The 17,760-nt window shown below is 36.3% G+C and overlaps 1 protein-coding gene across 1 annotated transcript; it reads left to right on the forward strand.

Moving 5' to 3' along the window:
• The first annotated feature begins 266 nt into the window (after positions 1–266).
• On the forward strand, positions 267–17,091 carry LOC129309806 (uncharacterized). Its single transcript, XM_054951524.1, has 11 exons — positions 267–618; positions 1,136–1,166; positions 1,336–1,349; positions 1,449–1,499; positions 2,601–2,670; positions 4,065–4,134; positions 4,226–4,293; positions 13,630–13,735; positions 14,411–14,450; positions 15,962–16,029; positions 16,740–17,091. Exons 1-11 carry the CDS (start codon positions 340–342, stop codon positions 16,750–16,752), a joined length of 810 nt encoding a protein of 269 aa, XP_054807499.1. The 5' UTR covers positions 267–339; the 3' UTR covers positions 16,753–17,091.
• Positions 17,092–17,760: the final 669 nt, after the last annotated feature.

Raw genomic sequence — 17,760 nt, forward strand, 5'->3', positions numbered from 1 at the left:
GCCTCACTTATTAAATTTCAGTGGAATAATGATATTTTGATCATTTTGTTTTACAGCTTTATTTCAATCTAGGCCTAATATCTTGCAGTAAAATTTTAGATTGTGTTGTGCTTGATTTGAAAATACGTGACATCCAATCCAAGGAAAATCACATCATTCAAAATAACGTTTCAAGGTTTAATAGTAAAAAAATCCTGACTAGGCTGATTATTAGCAAGGCATTTTTATTTAAACTGTTCGTTTGAAAGTCTACTGGTTCAAGGCGCTGTCAACACAACAAAAGCAAGGCTCCAAGCGCCCGTGGTGGTCCCGCTGAACGTTTGTCCGCAAGAAGCTACAATGCAAGCAGTGCAGCGGAGCAAGAGGCTGTGCAAACCTCTCTTCCTCGCATCAACTTCCTCCCTTCGACTTTCATCCGACCTTGGCATTTCTTCATCATCAATCTTCTCTTCTGCCTTTTCTGTCCTGCCTCCATCGTCGTCGAATTCTCAACCTTCTCCAGTTTCTGCTTCCTCTCTGGCCACCAGTCGCACCATCAGGGCTTCATCTACTGTCAACTTACTTAACTCTCCATGGTCCGCCATTCAGTGTCGGTGGATGAAAGTCTCCGGTTCTGATGTAAGCTATTTATACAATTTTCTCTTCCCCCAGTTTGTCTAAGCGTCGATGAGATTTTGGGAATAAAGATCTACTCCCACACGATTGTCGGGGCTACAGCTTGCTGCAACTGTACATATTTGCATACCTGCATTTCTTCAAATGCATGATCGGATAATCTTGTTTTTAATACAAAAAAGAAACATTTTTTACGAGTAGTCAATTTAAGCTTTTGGAAAAGAACTTTTGAAAACCCTGAATTGTAATTTTTTTAGTTTGTACCATTAAGTATGTTTGGTTAGATCAAAGCGTAAGGGAAAGAAAGTGAAGAGAATGTCTAATTGAAATCTAAATGAAAAATCTGTAGATGGTTGTGATGGTAAATATAAATATTTGCAGGCTCCGGCTGCTGAGCAATACTCAGATTTTGTTTGTCATTATTACATAGATGGTTTTTTCCGTACAACATAAGATTTTATCTTCTACTTTCTGTTGTGGGATATGATCAGATTCATGGATTTTCTTACTTGTGATGCAGGTCAGAGTTGGAAATATCATTGAAAAACAAGGTTTCTTTGGATCACGGAATTTTAATATGATTTAATTTGGGCGATCTCTTATAATATGTGTAGTTACTAACAATTCACCCTGCATTACTTTTTCTTTCTCTGTCTTTTGTTTTTTTGATGACATCTTCACCTTGCATTTCTATTTTGGTTGTGAATATGCTGCTTTCAGGGCGGATATATGAGGTACTTATTCACTAATTAAGGAACTTATTTATTAAAATTATAGCTGTTGAAGTTTGTTCTCCAGCATCTGTTCTGATATGGTTGTGTAACTTGGATTAGGTCCTTAAAGTAGATCACTCTCATGAAGGAAGAGGAAAAGCCACAATCAAGGTTTTTTTTTTTAATAAAAGTTTTCTCATTCCATTTTTAAGGATTCTTGATTGGATAGCTGCTTTACACAAACAATTTATTTAGATGACTTGGTCCTTTATTTTTTAGCTGCTTTTCCAAATTGAAATAGAATAGTTCATATGGAGTTGTATATTTCCAAATGTCTTGAATCAGGATAGTGAAGTAGCATGGTGAATTATTGTTGAAGGCTTCCATGTATCAACATAATGTCTACGGTAGTAAGGTTCACTGGCTGTTATGTGAAGAGAAATATTTTCGGCGCCATACTCTCTTCAAGTTATGCTTAGCCCCTACAACCAACTCCATGTTGTCACAGAGCCCTTTTGTAATACAAAGTTTGCATCAAGAGATATTTCTTTTTGCCTTTTTAACTTGTACGATAGACCATAGGGTGAGGCAAGTGAGCTGAGAAATAGTATGTCACTTTGTTTTGCATGTAGACAAATAGTAATGTTCTTGTATTGACCAAAATTCTCTTTCCTCTTCGCAATTGTTATCTTTTCTTTTCATTAAGCCAAGTAACTAGTTATTCTTAGAATTGAACAGTATATGCATAGCCATAAGGTTTTCTTTATTGATTTTTCTGCAAGTTTATCAGATTAAATCCAATTGTTGAGAATTATCTATGAACCTATCAGGAAAACATTTAAAAGCATGCAGGCTTTTCTGCTGGATAAATCGATTTCACTCTGATCATTGAAGCTACTGCTTTGAAAGATTTGAGTTGACTAATAATTAGTTAATTTTCATGACATTTGTCAATCTATCTGGATGACAACTTATTTATTCTTTTGTTTGAATGGATACGAAATTTGCTCTAGAGGGTGTTAATTTAGGTTCAATCTTTTGTTTGAATGGATATGAAATTTGCCCTAGAGGGTGTTAATTTAGGTTCAATCTTCAATGTCAAGTTTTATCAGTCAAGTGCTTATATAAGTAAATTCAATTTCTTTGCTTGGGTTGCCAAATGCATCACTTCTTTTTGCTGCTGTTTGTGATGAACTTGCAACTTATGGACTTGCTTTACTTTTTAATTTCTTTCTAAACTATAACTTCAATATGTGCTATTTTTGATAATAGGTGGAACTTCGTGACATTGGTTATGGAAACAAGGTAACCCAACGGTTTGGCACAGATGAGGATGTTGAAAGTATGCCCCTCTCTTTCTATATGTCAGTATGATTTGCTGGACAAAATTGCTATTACATATTTTTGTAGATTGATGATTTAGATGCAAGGATTAGTAACTTTATGTTATGGCTCACCCTTTTTTAAAATAAAAATCAAGTTAGTGCCAAGGAATTGGAAAGTGCTACCTCTGCTCGGGCATAATTAGTCAAAGTAAGAGAATCATGAGGAAATGAAGAGAGTGAGAGCCTAAAATCCAATCACAACCTAAAGCTGATGAGATCTCAAAATTCCAAAGAGGAAGAAATGTGTACTATAAATGGATTGAATGAACTAAAATGAGAGAGTCCTGTAATTCCCAACTGGAAGGCATCTCAGGTATTGTGTTTCTGGTTAACACGGATCTGTCCTGCTAGTTTGGAGTTCTTCCTGATCTGTCATTTCAGAGGTTTTGGGGGGTTGAAAAAAAAGGGTTCTCTACCTTCAGCTATGTGCAATGCATGCCATTGTTTATTCTGTAACAATCTGAAAGTAAAATCTGAATTTTCAGGGATGAAACTTGCTACAACATCTCTTGTAGGAAAAGAAAGTAGTTTTGGCCTCTTTATTGATTTCTATCGGTGATCAATTTAGACTAGTCTCTTTGGTAGATATGCAAATACATTGGCAAATGCTGCTTAGTTGATGTTTCTTTTCTTTTTACTCCTTCCATGGTTTTCGTGTAGTTTGACTTTAGGAGGATATTATGTTTTTTGGTGTGTGCCTGCATTTCTTAAATGATGATGTGTATCTTATATTAAGATCACAAACTTAGGAAATATCACTCTTATTTTGTTATTCCCATTGAATATTGTGCCATAACAGTTGTGTGTCCGAGTAATCTGAGTTTTCTGCTTGAATTAAGAGTTATAAATTAAGGTGAGTTAAGCTATATACAAGACATATCTATATCTTGTATAAAACAATAAGCCTTATTCTTGGGTGGGTGAGGGTTGGAAGGAGAGAAATTAGTTTTTGCGTGATTATACTTGTTAATCTTGAATTTTGCTCATTCCTGTTAAATTCAGTATAACTGAATTAGAAGGTCCTCCCCCAAATGTATTGCTATGTTAATTTGTATGTTTTCCTCCCCACAAGAAGGAACACACAAACTAAAGGAATTAATTGGTAAACAAGTGAAAGAGTGAATCTTTTGTCTTGTTTTATTCTGCTAATCTAATCCTGTTCACAGGCTGTACTTTTTCTATGCCTCGGTTAATTCGTAGTTTAGAAGATGATTGTTTGAAAGTTGAATAGTGAAAAGCATTTGTTTTCTCTGATTACTGATGACTTGGGACAGTTTGTTCCTGTTGGGCGCTGACTATTAATTGCTTTGTGTTAATTTTACATGCTTTCAAATCATATAAATATTTGCAGGAGTCTTTGTGCAGGAAAAAAATTTCATGTATATGTGCATGGATCTTGATGGCACAGTACTGTTGATGGAGTGAGTTCTTACATCTTTCATCTTAGTTTGCTTTTCTGTGCTAGAAATTGTCAAGTTGATAAATCTGGTTTCTTTGTGTAAATGTGGCCAGCCCTGATACATTGGATCAAGTGGAGTTGTCTAGAGACTTGTTTGGCAAGAATGCTGCATATCTACGAGGTCAATAAATAGTTAACACTTATTACTTGCCATCCATGTTCACTGCTCTTTTTCTTTTTCACAGTGCATAGTTGATTGATTTGGATTCCCCCCTACCCCCCAATTGAGCTTCTACTCCAAGGAAGTCTGCCTCATCCTCTTTTTGTTCAAGATCTGCCTATTTCTCTTTTTGTTCAAGTTTGATATAGATGATTGGTCCTTTCCTAGGGAAGAAGACTGGACTTCCTCCTTGCCTTGTCCTTTTTTTCCTTCTTGAGTATAGCTTTTCCTTGCTGAGATTGTTGTTTTTGTTCAGTTTGGATTAAGGCAGGTTGAGATTTCAGCAAAACCAGCCATTCATTTCATTGGTTTTGGCACTTCCCTTGAGTGGGTATTTTAGGATGCAAAGGTTGATGTTCAAAAGTAGGTAACTTTCATGGTGGTGTTGTGTTTTTGTGTTGTAGGATGGTAGCATTATTCTCCTTTTGTGTTGTCAAGTAACCAATATGCATGCATCTGAGGGATTTTGGATCAAGTCTCCCCCATTGTCAATGTGAATAAAAGATGCGCATCCAAAAACCTTCAAAGGTAAGGTGTGCATGGTTTGTAAGTTTGGGTAGGTTCCAAGTAAGCTTGTTGAGGAATCTTGGATGGCATTTGGTTGATAAGGTGTGTAGCTATTAATATGGCTGCCCTTTGCCCTAAAAAAAGAAAAAGGTCTTTGTAATCTATAAGTCCTAAGATGGAGGCATCTCCAATCTTGTGGTCGGTTACCCTTAAATCTATAATTCATAGTTGGTTAGAGTTCATTTCAATGTTGAAAACTATTGACATTTTACCTGATTGAGCAAGCGGGGCAATAGTTTTTTGGTATTTCCTGATCTCATGAAGAGTAATTTTGATATGATATTATAATAACAAAGAGTAGTTAGTTGTGATTTGGGGTAGTTAGGATAATTAGTTGATTACTGTTTGTAAAAGGGAATAAGGGGCGATTGTAATTTGTGTGTATCGGTGTATAGATCTATGGAATAAGACTTGGTTCCTTTTCTCATGTCCCTATCCTCCTCTTAATCCCTCTCCTATATCTTTCTCTATTTCCCTCTTTTCTCTCTCTCTTGTTTGAATTATAAAGACACATCAAATTGTTGCAGGGCCATAGTGATGGGGCTTTTCTATACCACCAGTTGTTGGTGAAAACTTGCATTTAACCATCGTAGCAAGTTGCTTTCTAAGAACCTTTCCACTAGTAGACCTACGAGCTATCTACTTTTTACTAGCTATCTTGAATAAACTTTTTACCTCTCTTTCTTCCTGCCTTCACTAAATTTGTGCAAGAAGTGGGTGTCTCAGATGAGGAGCCACAGCTTTTGTCTTTCATAGCTCTCATTGAGCTAAAATTGATGGCATATTGCATTGAACAAGGTATGCAAGATGGAATGAAGGTTCATAAAATGTCAAGTTCTTAGGCATTCATGATGATTCACATAACTTTGGGTTCCCTTACCTTCATGATGGTTTACACAGCTTTAGGCTTACCACCCTTTCTCATTAGGTCCTTGTCAGGTTAAGAGATACCAAGTGCAAAGATGACTTTTGATACATGGGAATTAGGAATAGGGGTAATTAAGGGAATTGGAGATATAAGAGTGGCTAGGGTATTTAGTATGTTCTCTATAAATAAATCTCTATGTTGTAATGGATGAGTATGAATGGAATTGTTATTTCTCTCTATTTCCCTTCTACCTCTCTCTTCTACCCCTATTAAAGGTATCAGAGCCTCTTCTCTAGCCATGAAGGAGCTGTTAGAGATTCGATCCTCACTGGAGCACCACCTTGATTGTAAGCAATCTATGTCTCAGCTTTCCAAACACAGAGATAAAGAGGGGGACTCTAAGATTCAGCAATGAGAATTAGACTTGGAGGATGAGGACAAGGGTGAGAGCATTACCAAAGAGTCTGACTCAATAACGCAAAGGGGCTGGGGCTCTGATGAAGGCTTCCTCTACCAACATCAGCTTCTTTTGGAGAAGTTGAATTCCATCGCTATGGGCAAGATTCTTGGGGATATGAAAACTGCGATGAAGAACTCAACCAAGTTTGCCAGTAATGGTCTCGACATTGTCTATGCACTTCACACAACTCAAACCTTGAAGTTCCTAGGTCTCAAAACTCAATCTGGCCAGTGGGAAGGTCATAACACTTTGGCATGTGAATAGGCTTGCCACAATGTAATCATTGGCATTCTTAGCATTGGGGTGTGGCTTGAATCCAAGAGCTTTGATGATATAGGGATGCGTGAGATCCCCACCTAGGGCTCAAAGAGTGTGTGAATCTAATCTTGATTCCAACAAATCATTTTGCAACAAGAAGCTCATTGGGGCCTTATAGCTTCTCAAGGGGCTTTTGCATGGCTTTTGGTGGTAGTTACATGGGGAAAGAAAAAGAAGCCATGTTCCCTTGTGACTGAGACGGACATGGCACTCACACCGCAAGTATAGTAGTTGGGTTCCTCGTCACTAATGCCAGTCTTCGGTTATGCCGGTGGAACTACCCAAATAGTTGTTGGTGCTGTTATAGTGCGGGAGGGGAAAGCGAGACTTGGTGATAGAGAACCATGAGAACAGGTTTGAGATGAAAGAAGGGGAGCTATTCATCGATGGCATGCCTACTTTCTTCACTATCTATCAAGGGAAAGGGATTTGTCACCAATGACTCTTTGGACTCTGATTGTCAATGTGAAAGACAACCCAGAGGTGAATCAAGTTGGAGAAAAGTTGTTCTTGGATTGGGTGGGGTTGAAGAAGAGAGGTCAGGTAGAGCTCTGCAAGTTATCATGGAATTAGGGTTTTTGTTAGGATTTAGTCAATCTTGTGCTATGCGAACATGTTTCTACGATAGTGAGAATTTGCTCTAAGAGTCAACGGATTCCATGTTTCAAAGCGTTCTCCAAGATCAAGTGTGCCCTGGGTGTGAAGCTAATCATCAAAACTCTATTGGACTTGGGCTTATTAAAAGTGTTGTTAGCCCTTATTTGGATTAGATTTAGGCTTCTCAAATTAGGAGCCCTAAAACTTTTCGATGGAATTGGGGCATGAAATTGGATCTGGATGGACGATGCCTTAAGTTTTGGCAATGGGTGCCATGTGGGTCCTTGTGGATTGCAATAATGGGCTCATGAATTGAAGGACAACTGCAACAATTTTGGGCTTTTGGACAACTGTAGCAAGTTTGGGTTTTTGATGTCCAGTAATTTTGTTTTCAATTTTTTTTTACAAGTATTAGCAACTTGAGGTTAAAAAAAAAACTAGAAAAGTCTTATTTTAGATATATTTTTTACTTTCTACTTTTGTATTGATCCTTGAGGACAAGGATCTCTTGTTGGGGGGAGTATTGATACGGGGGAATTGGGAATAATAGGGGTTATTAGGGGAATTAGGGATATAAGGGTAGTTTGTGTATTTAATATATTCTCTATAAATAGATCTCTATGCCCTTGTTTGGTTCACTGGAAGCATTTTGGTGGAAATAGGAGTGGAAAAAGAAATGGAACTAAAAAAAAAGAAATGGAAATGGAATTGAATTTAAAAGCATGTTTGGCATGATGGAAAAAATGAATGGAATTCTTTGAATTTTTTTTCTTGTATATATATTTAAAATGGAAAAGACAATATTGTCCTTATCTCTCTCACCTCATCCTCTCTTCCAGACCTATCATCTTTCCCTATCATGTCCAGAAAAAGCAAACAATGATTAACAAATCCTCTTACTCCAGAAAAATAAAAAAAATAAAATTTAGCCACATTGTTGGTAAACATGAGTGCTCTAGCAATGTTAAGGATATGACGATTTTTTCTCTCAGCAACTCCATTTTGTTGAGGCGTATGAGTACAAGAACTAGTATGTATAATACCGTGCACTTAGAGGAAGGTACTCAAAGATTGGTAAAAGTACTCAATGCCATTGTCGATGCGTAAGACTTGGATGGTAGTATTAAATTGAGTTTTGATCATGTTGAAGAAATTTATGAACGTGGATGCAACCTAAGACTTGTTTCGTAAAAGATAAACCTAATAAACACGAGTGTGGTCATCAATAAAGGAAATGATCCATGTTGCTTTAATGTGATTAGGTGTATGAGATGGTCCTCACAAGTCACTATGAATTGTTGTAAAAGGTTTGGTAGGAGTGTATTTGGCTTTGGGAAAAGACGTTCTATGGTGTTTGGCAAGTTCACACGCTGCACGGTGAAGTTCATGAACATTCAAGTTTGGACATAAGGTTGGAAACAATTGTTAAAGGTAATGAAAATTGGGGTGACCTATCCTTTTATGCCACAACATAAAATCATCAACTTTGGAGGTAGATACAGAATCATTGACAATTGGGAAATTACCTACTCAATCGATGAAATCAAGATAATAAAGCCCTTCATACTCTTTAGCACTTCTGATTGTCGCTCCAGATGATGGATCCTGAAACACACAATGGGATGGGAGAAATTTAGCATAACAATTTGACTACTTGGTTAATTGACTGATAGAATATAAATTGCAATCAAGTTTAGGCACATGGAGTATAGATTCCAACACTATAGAATTTGTAATTCGAATACTCCCTTTTCCCGCTACAGGTGCTAAAGAACTGTTTGCAATTTTTACTTTAATATTCTCAGCACACGAGATTTAAGTAGTAAATAACTGATGACAACTAGTCATATGATTAGATGCTCCTGAGTCAATGATTCATATAGTTGAATCTCGGGATGTCTTTAGTGCCTAAAGAAAACTCCCTCCTTTTGTTGCTAAGACCCTAACTTCGGTTCTGGTCACATGAGGAGCAATTGATAGAAGGACCCACATTAGCACCCCTAAGGCCATAAAAATTTTCTCATGACAAAGAGAAGTCAAAAGGCACAGCCCCACATATGGAGACCCTTTGCACAGTGAGAGGGAGAATAGAACAAGAAGCACATGACCAAGAAATGATGAGCAGAGACTCCTTAAACTCAGAGAATGTCAGATTCTCATCGAAAATGCCAAGTCGTCGATGAAGGAAGGCATTCCTGCTAGTCTAGTCCTTGCATGTGCCTCTATGTGCCGCCTTGCACCTTCTAATGCCAATCAAAGCTTAGGCGTGTGATCACACGCACTGCCAATGGAGACGATGCTCTGGGATTGAGCCGTTCGGAGGCTGCTGGAGGTCCTTCTATGGGTGGTGAGATCCAGATCATGCTCCTTGCCATCACTCACGTCCATGCTCAAGTCACTACTTTGGGTCCAACTTTAATGCAAACCCTAGGTGTTTTCTCTCTCAACTTTGATATCATTGGAATTTTCAAAGAAGGTATTTCTCATTGATGCTGAATACTGAAATACAACTGGGTATTTATATACTAAAATGAGAAAATAATAATGATTACTAATAAAGACTAAGAATATTTACAATAAATGCTTAACATTCTCACATGGCTCATTAGCACTTATAGCAAGAAAAGGGAGTATTCGAATTTCAGATTCCATAGTGTTGGAATTTGTACTCCATATGCCTAAGCTTGATTGCAATTTACTTTCTATTAGTCAACTGACTAGGCAATCAAATTGTTATGCTAAGTTCCTAGCACCCCATTGTGTATTTCAGGACCTATCATTTGGCATGACAATCGGAAGTGCTAAGGAGTATGAGGGGCTCTACTATTTCAAAGTCTCTACTCGGATCGGTAAGTCACCGATTGTTGGTAACTCTGCATCTATCTTTAAAGTTAATACTTTTATGTTGTGCCCAAGAGGATGGGTCACCTTAATTTTCATTACCTCAAACAATTGTTTCCAACCCTCTACCAAAACTTGAACATTAATAACATTCATTGTGAAGTATGTGAACTTGCCAAACACCATGGGACTTCCTTTCCTTGAGCCATATACACACCTACCAAACCTTTCACAACTATTCATAGTGATTTGTGGGGACCTTCTTGTACTTTCAACCATACTAAAATAACATGGTTTATTTCCTTCATTGATGATCATACCCATGTCTGTTGGGTCTATCTTTTAAGACACAAGTCAGAGGCGGCATCTACTTTCATCAATTTCTTCAACATGATCAAAATCTAGTTCAACATGACCATTCAAGTCTTACACATTGATAATGGCACTGAGTATTTTAATCAATCTCTGAGTACTTTCCTCCAAATGCGCGGTATTATCTGTATTAGTTCTTGTGCTCGTACAGCCCAACAAAATGGGGTTGCAGAAAGGAAAAATTGTCATATATTTGATGTTGCTAGAGCACTCATGTTTACCTATAATGTGTCTAAATTTTATTGGGGGGATGCCATTTTAACTACAACCTATCTTATCAATTGTATGTCCAGTCGGATTTTATCCTTTGAAACTCCTCTTCACAAGTTGCAAAGTATTTTCTCCACATCCCATATTGAAACCAATCTTCTACTTTGTGTGTCTGGTTGCACAGCCTTTGTCCTTAACCACCAGAGCACCAAACTTGAATCTTGAGCCATCAAATGCATATTCCTTAGCTATCCTCCAACTCAAAAAGGATACAAATACTTTGATCTTGTTACAAAACACATATTTGTCAGTCTTGATGTCACTTCTCATGAAGTTACTCCATTCTATCCCAATTGTTCAATTCAGAGGGAGAGCACAGGTGAATTTCAGACTTGGGAACAAAAATCTAACAAGGGATTAGTGCTTCTTAAGCCATGGTTTGCACCTATTGAACCTGAGGCATTACCTTCATCTACCCTTCCAACATCCCTTTCAGTACCATCTCCTCTTATGCCACAATCTAAGTAACACAGACCAACAAGAGGAGATGCAGAAAGACACAAAAGGAAGACTTTTAGTTTACACTTGAGAAAAGAAATCTAAAGACAATGAGCAACTTGTACTTGAAGCATCAAGAGAGTCGACATTAGAGGTAGCTCCTAAAGTAGAAACTCATGGTGACTTAGAATTTGGGGTAACTATTGAAACCCCAACACTCAATGGTGCAAAACAAGTAAGTGAATCTATTGATCTTCCTATCGCTTTGAGAAAGCAACCTCGCTCATGTACTTTCCAACTAATAGAGAGGTTTCTTTCATACAACACACTCTCTTCTCAATATTGGACTTTTATTACTAATCTTGATAAAGAGAAGGTGCTTGAGACTGTATAGGAAGTTTTAAGTATCCCTGAATGGCGAAGTGCTGTTATGGAAGAGATGAAGGCTTTAGAAAAGCATGAGACATGGGAACTTGTTCAGCTACCAAAAGGAAAGAAAACAGTGAGTTGTAAGTGGGTGTTCACCCAAAATACAAGACAGATGGAACCCTTGACAAGTTGAAATCATGCTTGGTTGCAAGGGGGTTTGCCCAGACATATGGCTTGGACTATGAAGAAACATTTGCTCCAATGGCAAAATTGAACACTATCAGAGTCTTATTATTTGTAGCAGCTAATCTTGAGTGGCCTCTTTAACAACTTGATATCAAAAATGCTTTTCTAAATGGAGAGTTGTGGGCAAAGTCTATATAACTCTATCTCTTGGGTTTGATAAAGGCAAGGCAAATCAAGTTTGTAAATTGAAAAACTCTATATATGGGTTGAAACAGTCACCAAGAATTTGGTTTGACAAGTTTTCAAGAGTCCTAAAGTTTGAAGGTTACAAGCAAGTCCTGTCGGATCATACAATGTTTGTTAAGGTTGAGGGAAGCAAGAAATGTATTCTTATTGTATATGTTGATGACATAATGCTCACTGGAGATCACCTTGAGGAGATAGAAAGAGTAAAGGCTGCCCTTGGCAAGGAATTTGAAGTCAAAAATCTTGGGAAGGTAAAATACTTTCTTGGGATGAAAGTTGCCAAATCAAGAAGAGGAATCTATGTTTCTCAGAGAAAATATATACTCGATCTTCTTACTAAGACAGGTTTGTTGGATTGTCGACCTGTTGAAATTCTTATTGAGGTCAAGAAATCGAAGAGGAAACCCAAGGACAAGAATGGAAAAGAGAGAGACTTCGAGGAGGAAGAAAACTTAGATGGGGAGTATGAAAAAGAAAAGGAAGAAGCTATTGACAAGGAGAGATATCAAAAACTTGTTGGAAAACTAATATATCTTTCCCATACAAGGCCAGATATAGCATTTGCTATTAATATAGCAAGTCAACATATGAGCTGCCCAATGAAGAGTCATATGGAAGCAGTCTATAGGATTTTGAGAGATCTAAAAAGTACTCCTGGTAAAGGGCTGTTCTTTAGAAAACATGAGCAAAGATCTATAGATGTCTATACTGATGTGAGTTGAGGTGGAACTTATAAAGATCAAAGGTCAACCTTTGGCTATTGTTTGTTTGTGTGGGGTGATCTAGTCACATGGAGAAGCCAGAAGCAAAGAGTTGTTTCAAGAAGCAGTGTTGAATTTGAGTTGAGAGCTTTAGCTCAAGGAATAACGGAGGAGTTGTGGCTGGTATGAGTCTTGAATGAAATATAGGTCGAAGCAAGTTCACTATTGAAGCTCTATTGTGATAATAAAGTTGCCATAAGCATGGCTTTAAATCCAATACAACATGACAAGTCGAAACATGTGGAGATAGACTGCCACTTCATCAAAGAATAGGTGGAAGAAGAAATTATATGTTTGACATATTTGCCTACAAAGTTGCAAGTAGCTGATGTTTTGACTAAAGGGTTGCTTGGTCTTGCACTTGAGAATTGTATAAGCAAGTTGGACATGATTAGCATTTATGATCCAATTTGAGGGAGAGTGTGGGAATATTTGGTATTTATTGTAATATTGTATAGTCTTTATTAGGCTTTGTTATAGACTTTATTAGTATTGATTTCCTCTTGTGTATATATAGTCAGCATGTACTTAGTATTCAGATGAATGAGAATGATTATTTTCTCCCAAATTCCACAGGAATCAACAAATCTAAATCCAGCTGGCTTTAGGCCCAACAATCATGATTTCTAACGCATTCTTGCCTCAATTAGCTACCAGTGCGCCACCAATCTTTTCTTTTATTTTTCTTTCTGTTTTGTCTTGTCTTGTTTTGTTTGTTTGTTTGTTTGTTTTTTCCCTTTGTCAGCGGTGCAAAGATTCATTATTAGATATATTGCTGCAAGCTACTTAAGCTTTGATGTGTTCCTAAGCATCCAAAAATTTATCAAGGCTGTTATTGTCAGCAGTGTTTATTCACATGCTTTAAGCTATCATTGCATTTCTTTTTGGTAATGGTTTCACCCTTTGCTAACTTGCAGGAAGCATTTTTAGTTTTATTAATGTAACTTCCTGTTATTTCCATCATTCCTTCGCTATTTAATCATAAATTTTTGCCTTACTAGCAGATGAAATGAAAGTTAAGGTGCAGTTTTATGATGACAAACCATTATCTGCATCTGTTCCCAAGCGTGTAACATGTACTGTAAAGGAAGAGATTGCAGCCACACCACGGTATATATCATTGCCTGAACCCCAGAAGGGGGGGGGGGGAATCTAGTTTTGCTTTTGAAAGCATCTAGTTGTCTTGTCACCTTGTCTCTCACTGCTGAGTCTATCTTCATTTTTGTTTATGTCTGTTTCGGAACATAGTCTGGTAAAATATGCAAGCAGTAACTTAGAAGCTCCCTTTTTATTGACTCAAGCATTTGCTTAATACCTTGGGGCTTATCTTCCCCTTGACAGAGTCAGAACATCAAGCCCCCACGCAACTTGTGTTGCCTAAAAAGTTGCGAATTTGAAGACTGGGTTTTTTCCTGTATCCTCCTTGAATTTTTATGGTGTTCTCAAATTGACATTCTGTCCAAAATTTCCTTCACTTAATTCCTCCTTGCTTGAGTCTACTCTAAATATTTAAATCTTAAATCCGATTTCTCAGTGGCTATTCCCTATTCAAACAGTGACCAATTGTTGTCCTGGTATACTTGCAATAATCCTTTGCTTCACATTTGAAACTTATTACTTTACTGCATCATGTATGCATTTTACTCTTTCATTTTTCATAATGAAATATGTGGCAGCCAGGGTGTTAATTTTTGAATTAAAATACCTTATTCTCTTAGTCATCTGCTCTTTTGCTAGAAAACGTAAACTTGTTATGCTTACTTTTTTTTTTCTTCTTGAATTCAGGAATAAAAAAGTAGCACTGGACAATGGCATTATAGTTGAAGTAAGTCAAGTGATTCCACACTTCTTTATTTTATAAATAGCCAACATAAAAGGTACTCGGTTTTTCAACTAACCTACAAAAGCAAAGCACAACCAGAGTTGTGCTACTCCCCCCAAGTTGTGACACGACTGGAAACCAAAGCCCAAGGTTTTGTGACTATGAAATTCATCCTATATCTTCACAACTCTATAAACAGCCCCCCTTGCCATTACACTACCGCTTCGTCTCAATTGGAATTCAAATGGACTACATGCCAGAAAATAACAATTCAAGCCAGGCAAGAACTTTGCAACTCCAAGAGGGAATTGCAACTACAAAATGCTAAAATATTTGACATCATTACAAGGAGAGAGAATGAGAAAGTGGAGATGATAAAGTCCATAGAGCATCCAACGAAGCAGAATGGGGTAGCAGGGGTTCAAAATGATCTTGGTTGGTGGGAGCATAGAATTGGGCCTATTCGAGCTTTTAATAGGCTTGATGTCTATGGAAAAAGGCCTGGACTAATTGATAGTTGCAATTCAATACTTCATCGCTAACACCTGTCAGTTGGGTTATAAACATGCTAGATTCGTGAGGACTCACTAAAAAAAATAAAATTTTGGGGTTTTTTTTTTTTTTTGAGGGGGGGGGGAGGGGGCTTATATTAATGGACTATTTAATTTACATGGACAAATTTTTTTAGGTTGTTATTATTAAATTGTGTTATCTAGTCACTTTCTATTGATCCTTGAGGGCAACGATCACTTTCAAGTGTTAAGGGGGTTTTTGTGGGAGTTAGTGTGGTGTGGTAATTAGAGTAAGGGGTAGTTAGGGGATATGATGTCTTTAGAAAACCAAGCTATGCCTCTATTATTATAAATAGGGGAGGATATGCAAGTATAATATGTGAATGAAATCATGAACTGGTATGGTGTTATTTAATTATTTTGAGGCTTGCCATGTATCGCTCTAGGTGCTTTAGGTAGTGTAGGGGAAGTTTTATTTGTTTATTTTTTAATGATGGAGGTCTTCGAGCATGTTAGGGTGATGCATGTGTATACTTCAATCTATCTATTTTGTGAAAGATTTTGAAGCAGCATATCCCAATGGCCTGCCATAAATGAAACAACAATGCTTTGGCATCTTACACCCAATTATAGTATGCATATATGCTTACGCCTTTTTAATTTCCTCACTTTGATCTGTCAAATTAACTTTTTTTTTTTTTTTTATTTCATCTCTTGGTATCGAGAGAAACTTGGGGATGCTATCACCTCCCACCCAAACTAATCCAAGCCCTTGTTGTGTGGGACAGTTATTACCACCAGCAACTCCAAGATAAGCTAATTCAACTTCCTCGATCAGTTGAACCAAATATCCCTCGCTGTCAAATTAACTTTTGCTAGAAATTTATTCCATTGTAATAACCTACTATGAAATTTCAAAGAAATAAAAAATTAATTAAATCTTCAAAGCTGATGATGCTAAACTGCCTTTGTCTTGTTTATTTTTATGACAAATGGTCATAGGTGCCTCCCCACGTTGTGGTTGGTGATGCAATAGTTGTTAATACAGAGGATGACTATTACATGGAAAGGTAACTTGCTGTATTATAGGTTGCTATGATTAAATTGATGATATTTTCTTTTCATTTTAGCGCAATCCTTTTTTCTTACTCTCTTTCATTTTCTTTAATGACTAATCAGTACAATCCTGTTTTTCATTGATGAATGTGATTCTTTTGCGTTTGATTCTATTTCTTTTCCTTTGCTATCTCTAGCCCTTCTTTTTTTTTTTCTTTTTATTTCTTTCTTCTCTCTTTGAAAAAACAGAAAGGAAGTTGTGAGCAATCTTAGATACCATGTGGAGATCTGGAATGATTAATCTGTCATTCTAATTGTAATCGTTACTGAAGTCACTTTGTTGCTCGAGCCATTTTTACATATTAGGATTCCTTTATTTATTATTTCCCTAAACCCGTCTAATTCTGTACTAGATCATTGGAAATTTACAGGACAGGAAATTTCTTTTCATGAAATGTAAGTGGGGAAAACTTTTCCGCAATCAACAAAAAATTATAACTGCATTAAACTCCCAAATCCCAGTGATGAGAGTGCTCTTTTTCCTCTCTTTTTCCGATGAATTAATAATTGGAGAATGGGTTATGAATTATTCGCCGCCTACCACAACTTACGATTCCTGTGATCCTGTTGTCTGTAAGGTCTTGAATCATTTTACGAGTTGTTTGAATCAATATTTTGTAATCCAGTGTTGCCAATAATCATGTATTATCTTTTTTCATTTCAGGGCCAAAGCATAGCTCGTCTTGATACGGGATTTGAGCAGTACAAACATCCAAGGCTAATGTTTGTCACGAGAACTGAGTCATCCCTGATTCTTCTACGCAGTTTCTGTGTTCGTTGATGAAAAGTTCCTTTGTTTTATTGGTGGAAGTTGAATTTATTTGACAGATAGATATGGGCATAAGATGAGCGTTTTGATTACACTGATAGTACTGAGAGCCCATTGAAAGGAAAATTATAGATATCCGGATTATTTGGAGTTCAGTCAAATGGCAGGATGATATGCTTGTTTTCCGAACGCTAATAGATGATGATTGTGTGTGACATTTATTCAGTAAAACTGCAGCTTGGTCTCATGGCAAATCCATGAATAGTTTTATTTATAAGTTATTTTTAACATTTTTATTTTAAATTTTATTAACTCCATTTAAAAATTCAACAAGTTTTTAATTTTACTCCTATTATTTATATTTTAAAAATAAAATACTTCAGTATTTAATAACCACCTTGACATTTAATAAAGGTAAAATGATAAAAATGAACATAATAATTATTTAGTTGTATTATACATAGAATTAAAATAAATACTTTATTTTTATTCTATAAGTAGGACCGAAAGAGTATTGCGTAGTCAGGGGTAGAGAAAAGCAAAGCAAAAAAGCTTTAAATCACCATTGCTGAAAACATTGGCAGGTAATTAAAAAGATATTATTTTGTTTTAGTAAAATTTTTAAATCTTTAATAATTTAAATATTATTATTTACAAGTATCCATATAAAATTTATAAATTTAAATATTAATAGCTCAACTATTTTTTAAAAATTTATTGGTGATTTTTAAATTAAAATAGTATGATAAATTACAAGTCTTCTAAATTTAATAAGTCCTTTAGAAATTTGTATATTTTAAAAGTTGATTTGTAAATTGTGTGTAAAAATTTGCAAATATTTAAATTATCAAATAATAAAGTATTAGTATTTTAATTAGATGTTATGTTAAAAAATTATTGTTTTTAATTACTTGTC

The sequence above is a fragment of the Prosopis cineraria genome, unplaced genomic scaffold (genome assembly GCF_029017545.1).
Source record: "Prosopis cineraria cultivar Desert tree isolate PC_DT_omini unplaced genomic scaffold, ASM2901754v1 PC4, whole genome shotgun sequence".
Taxonomy (NCBI): domain Eukaryota; kingdom Viridiplantae; phylum Streptophyta; class Magnoliopsida; order Fabales; family Fabaceae; genus Prosopis; species Prosopis cineraria.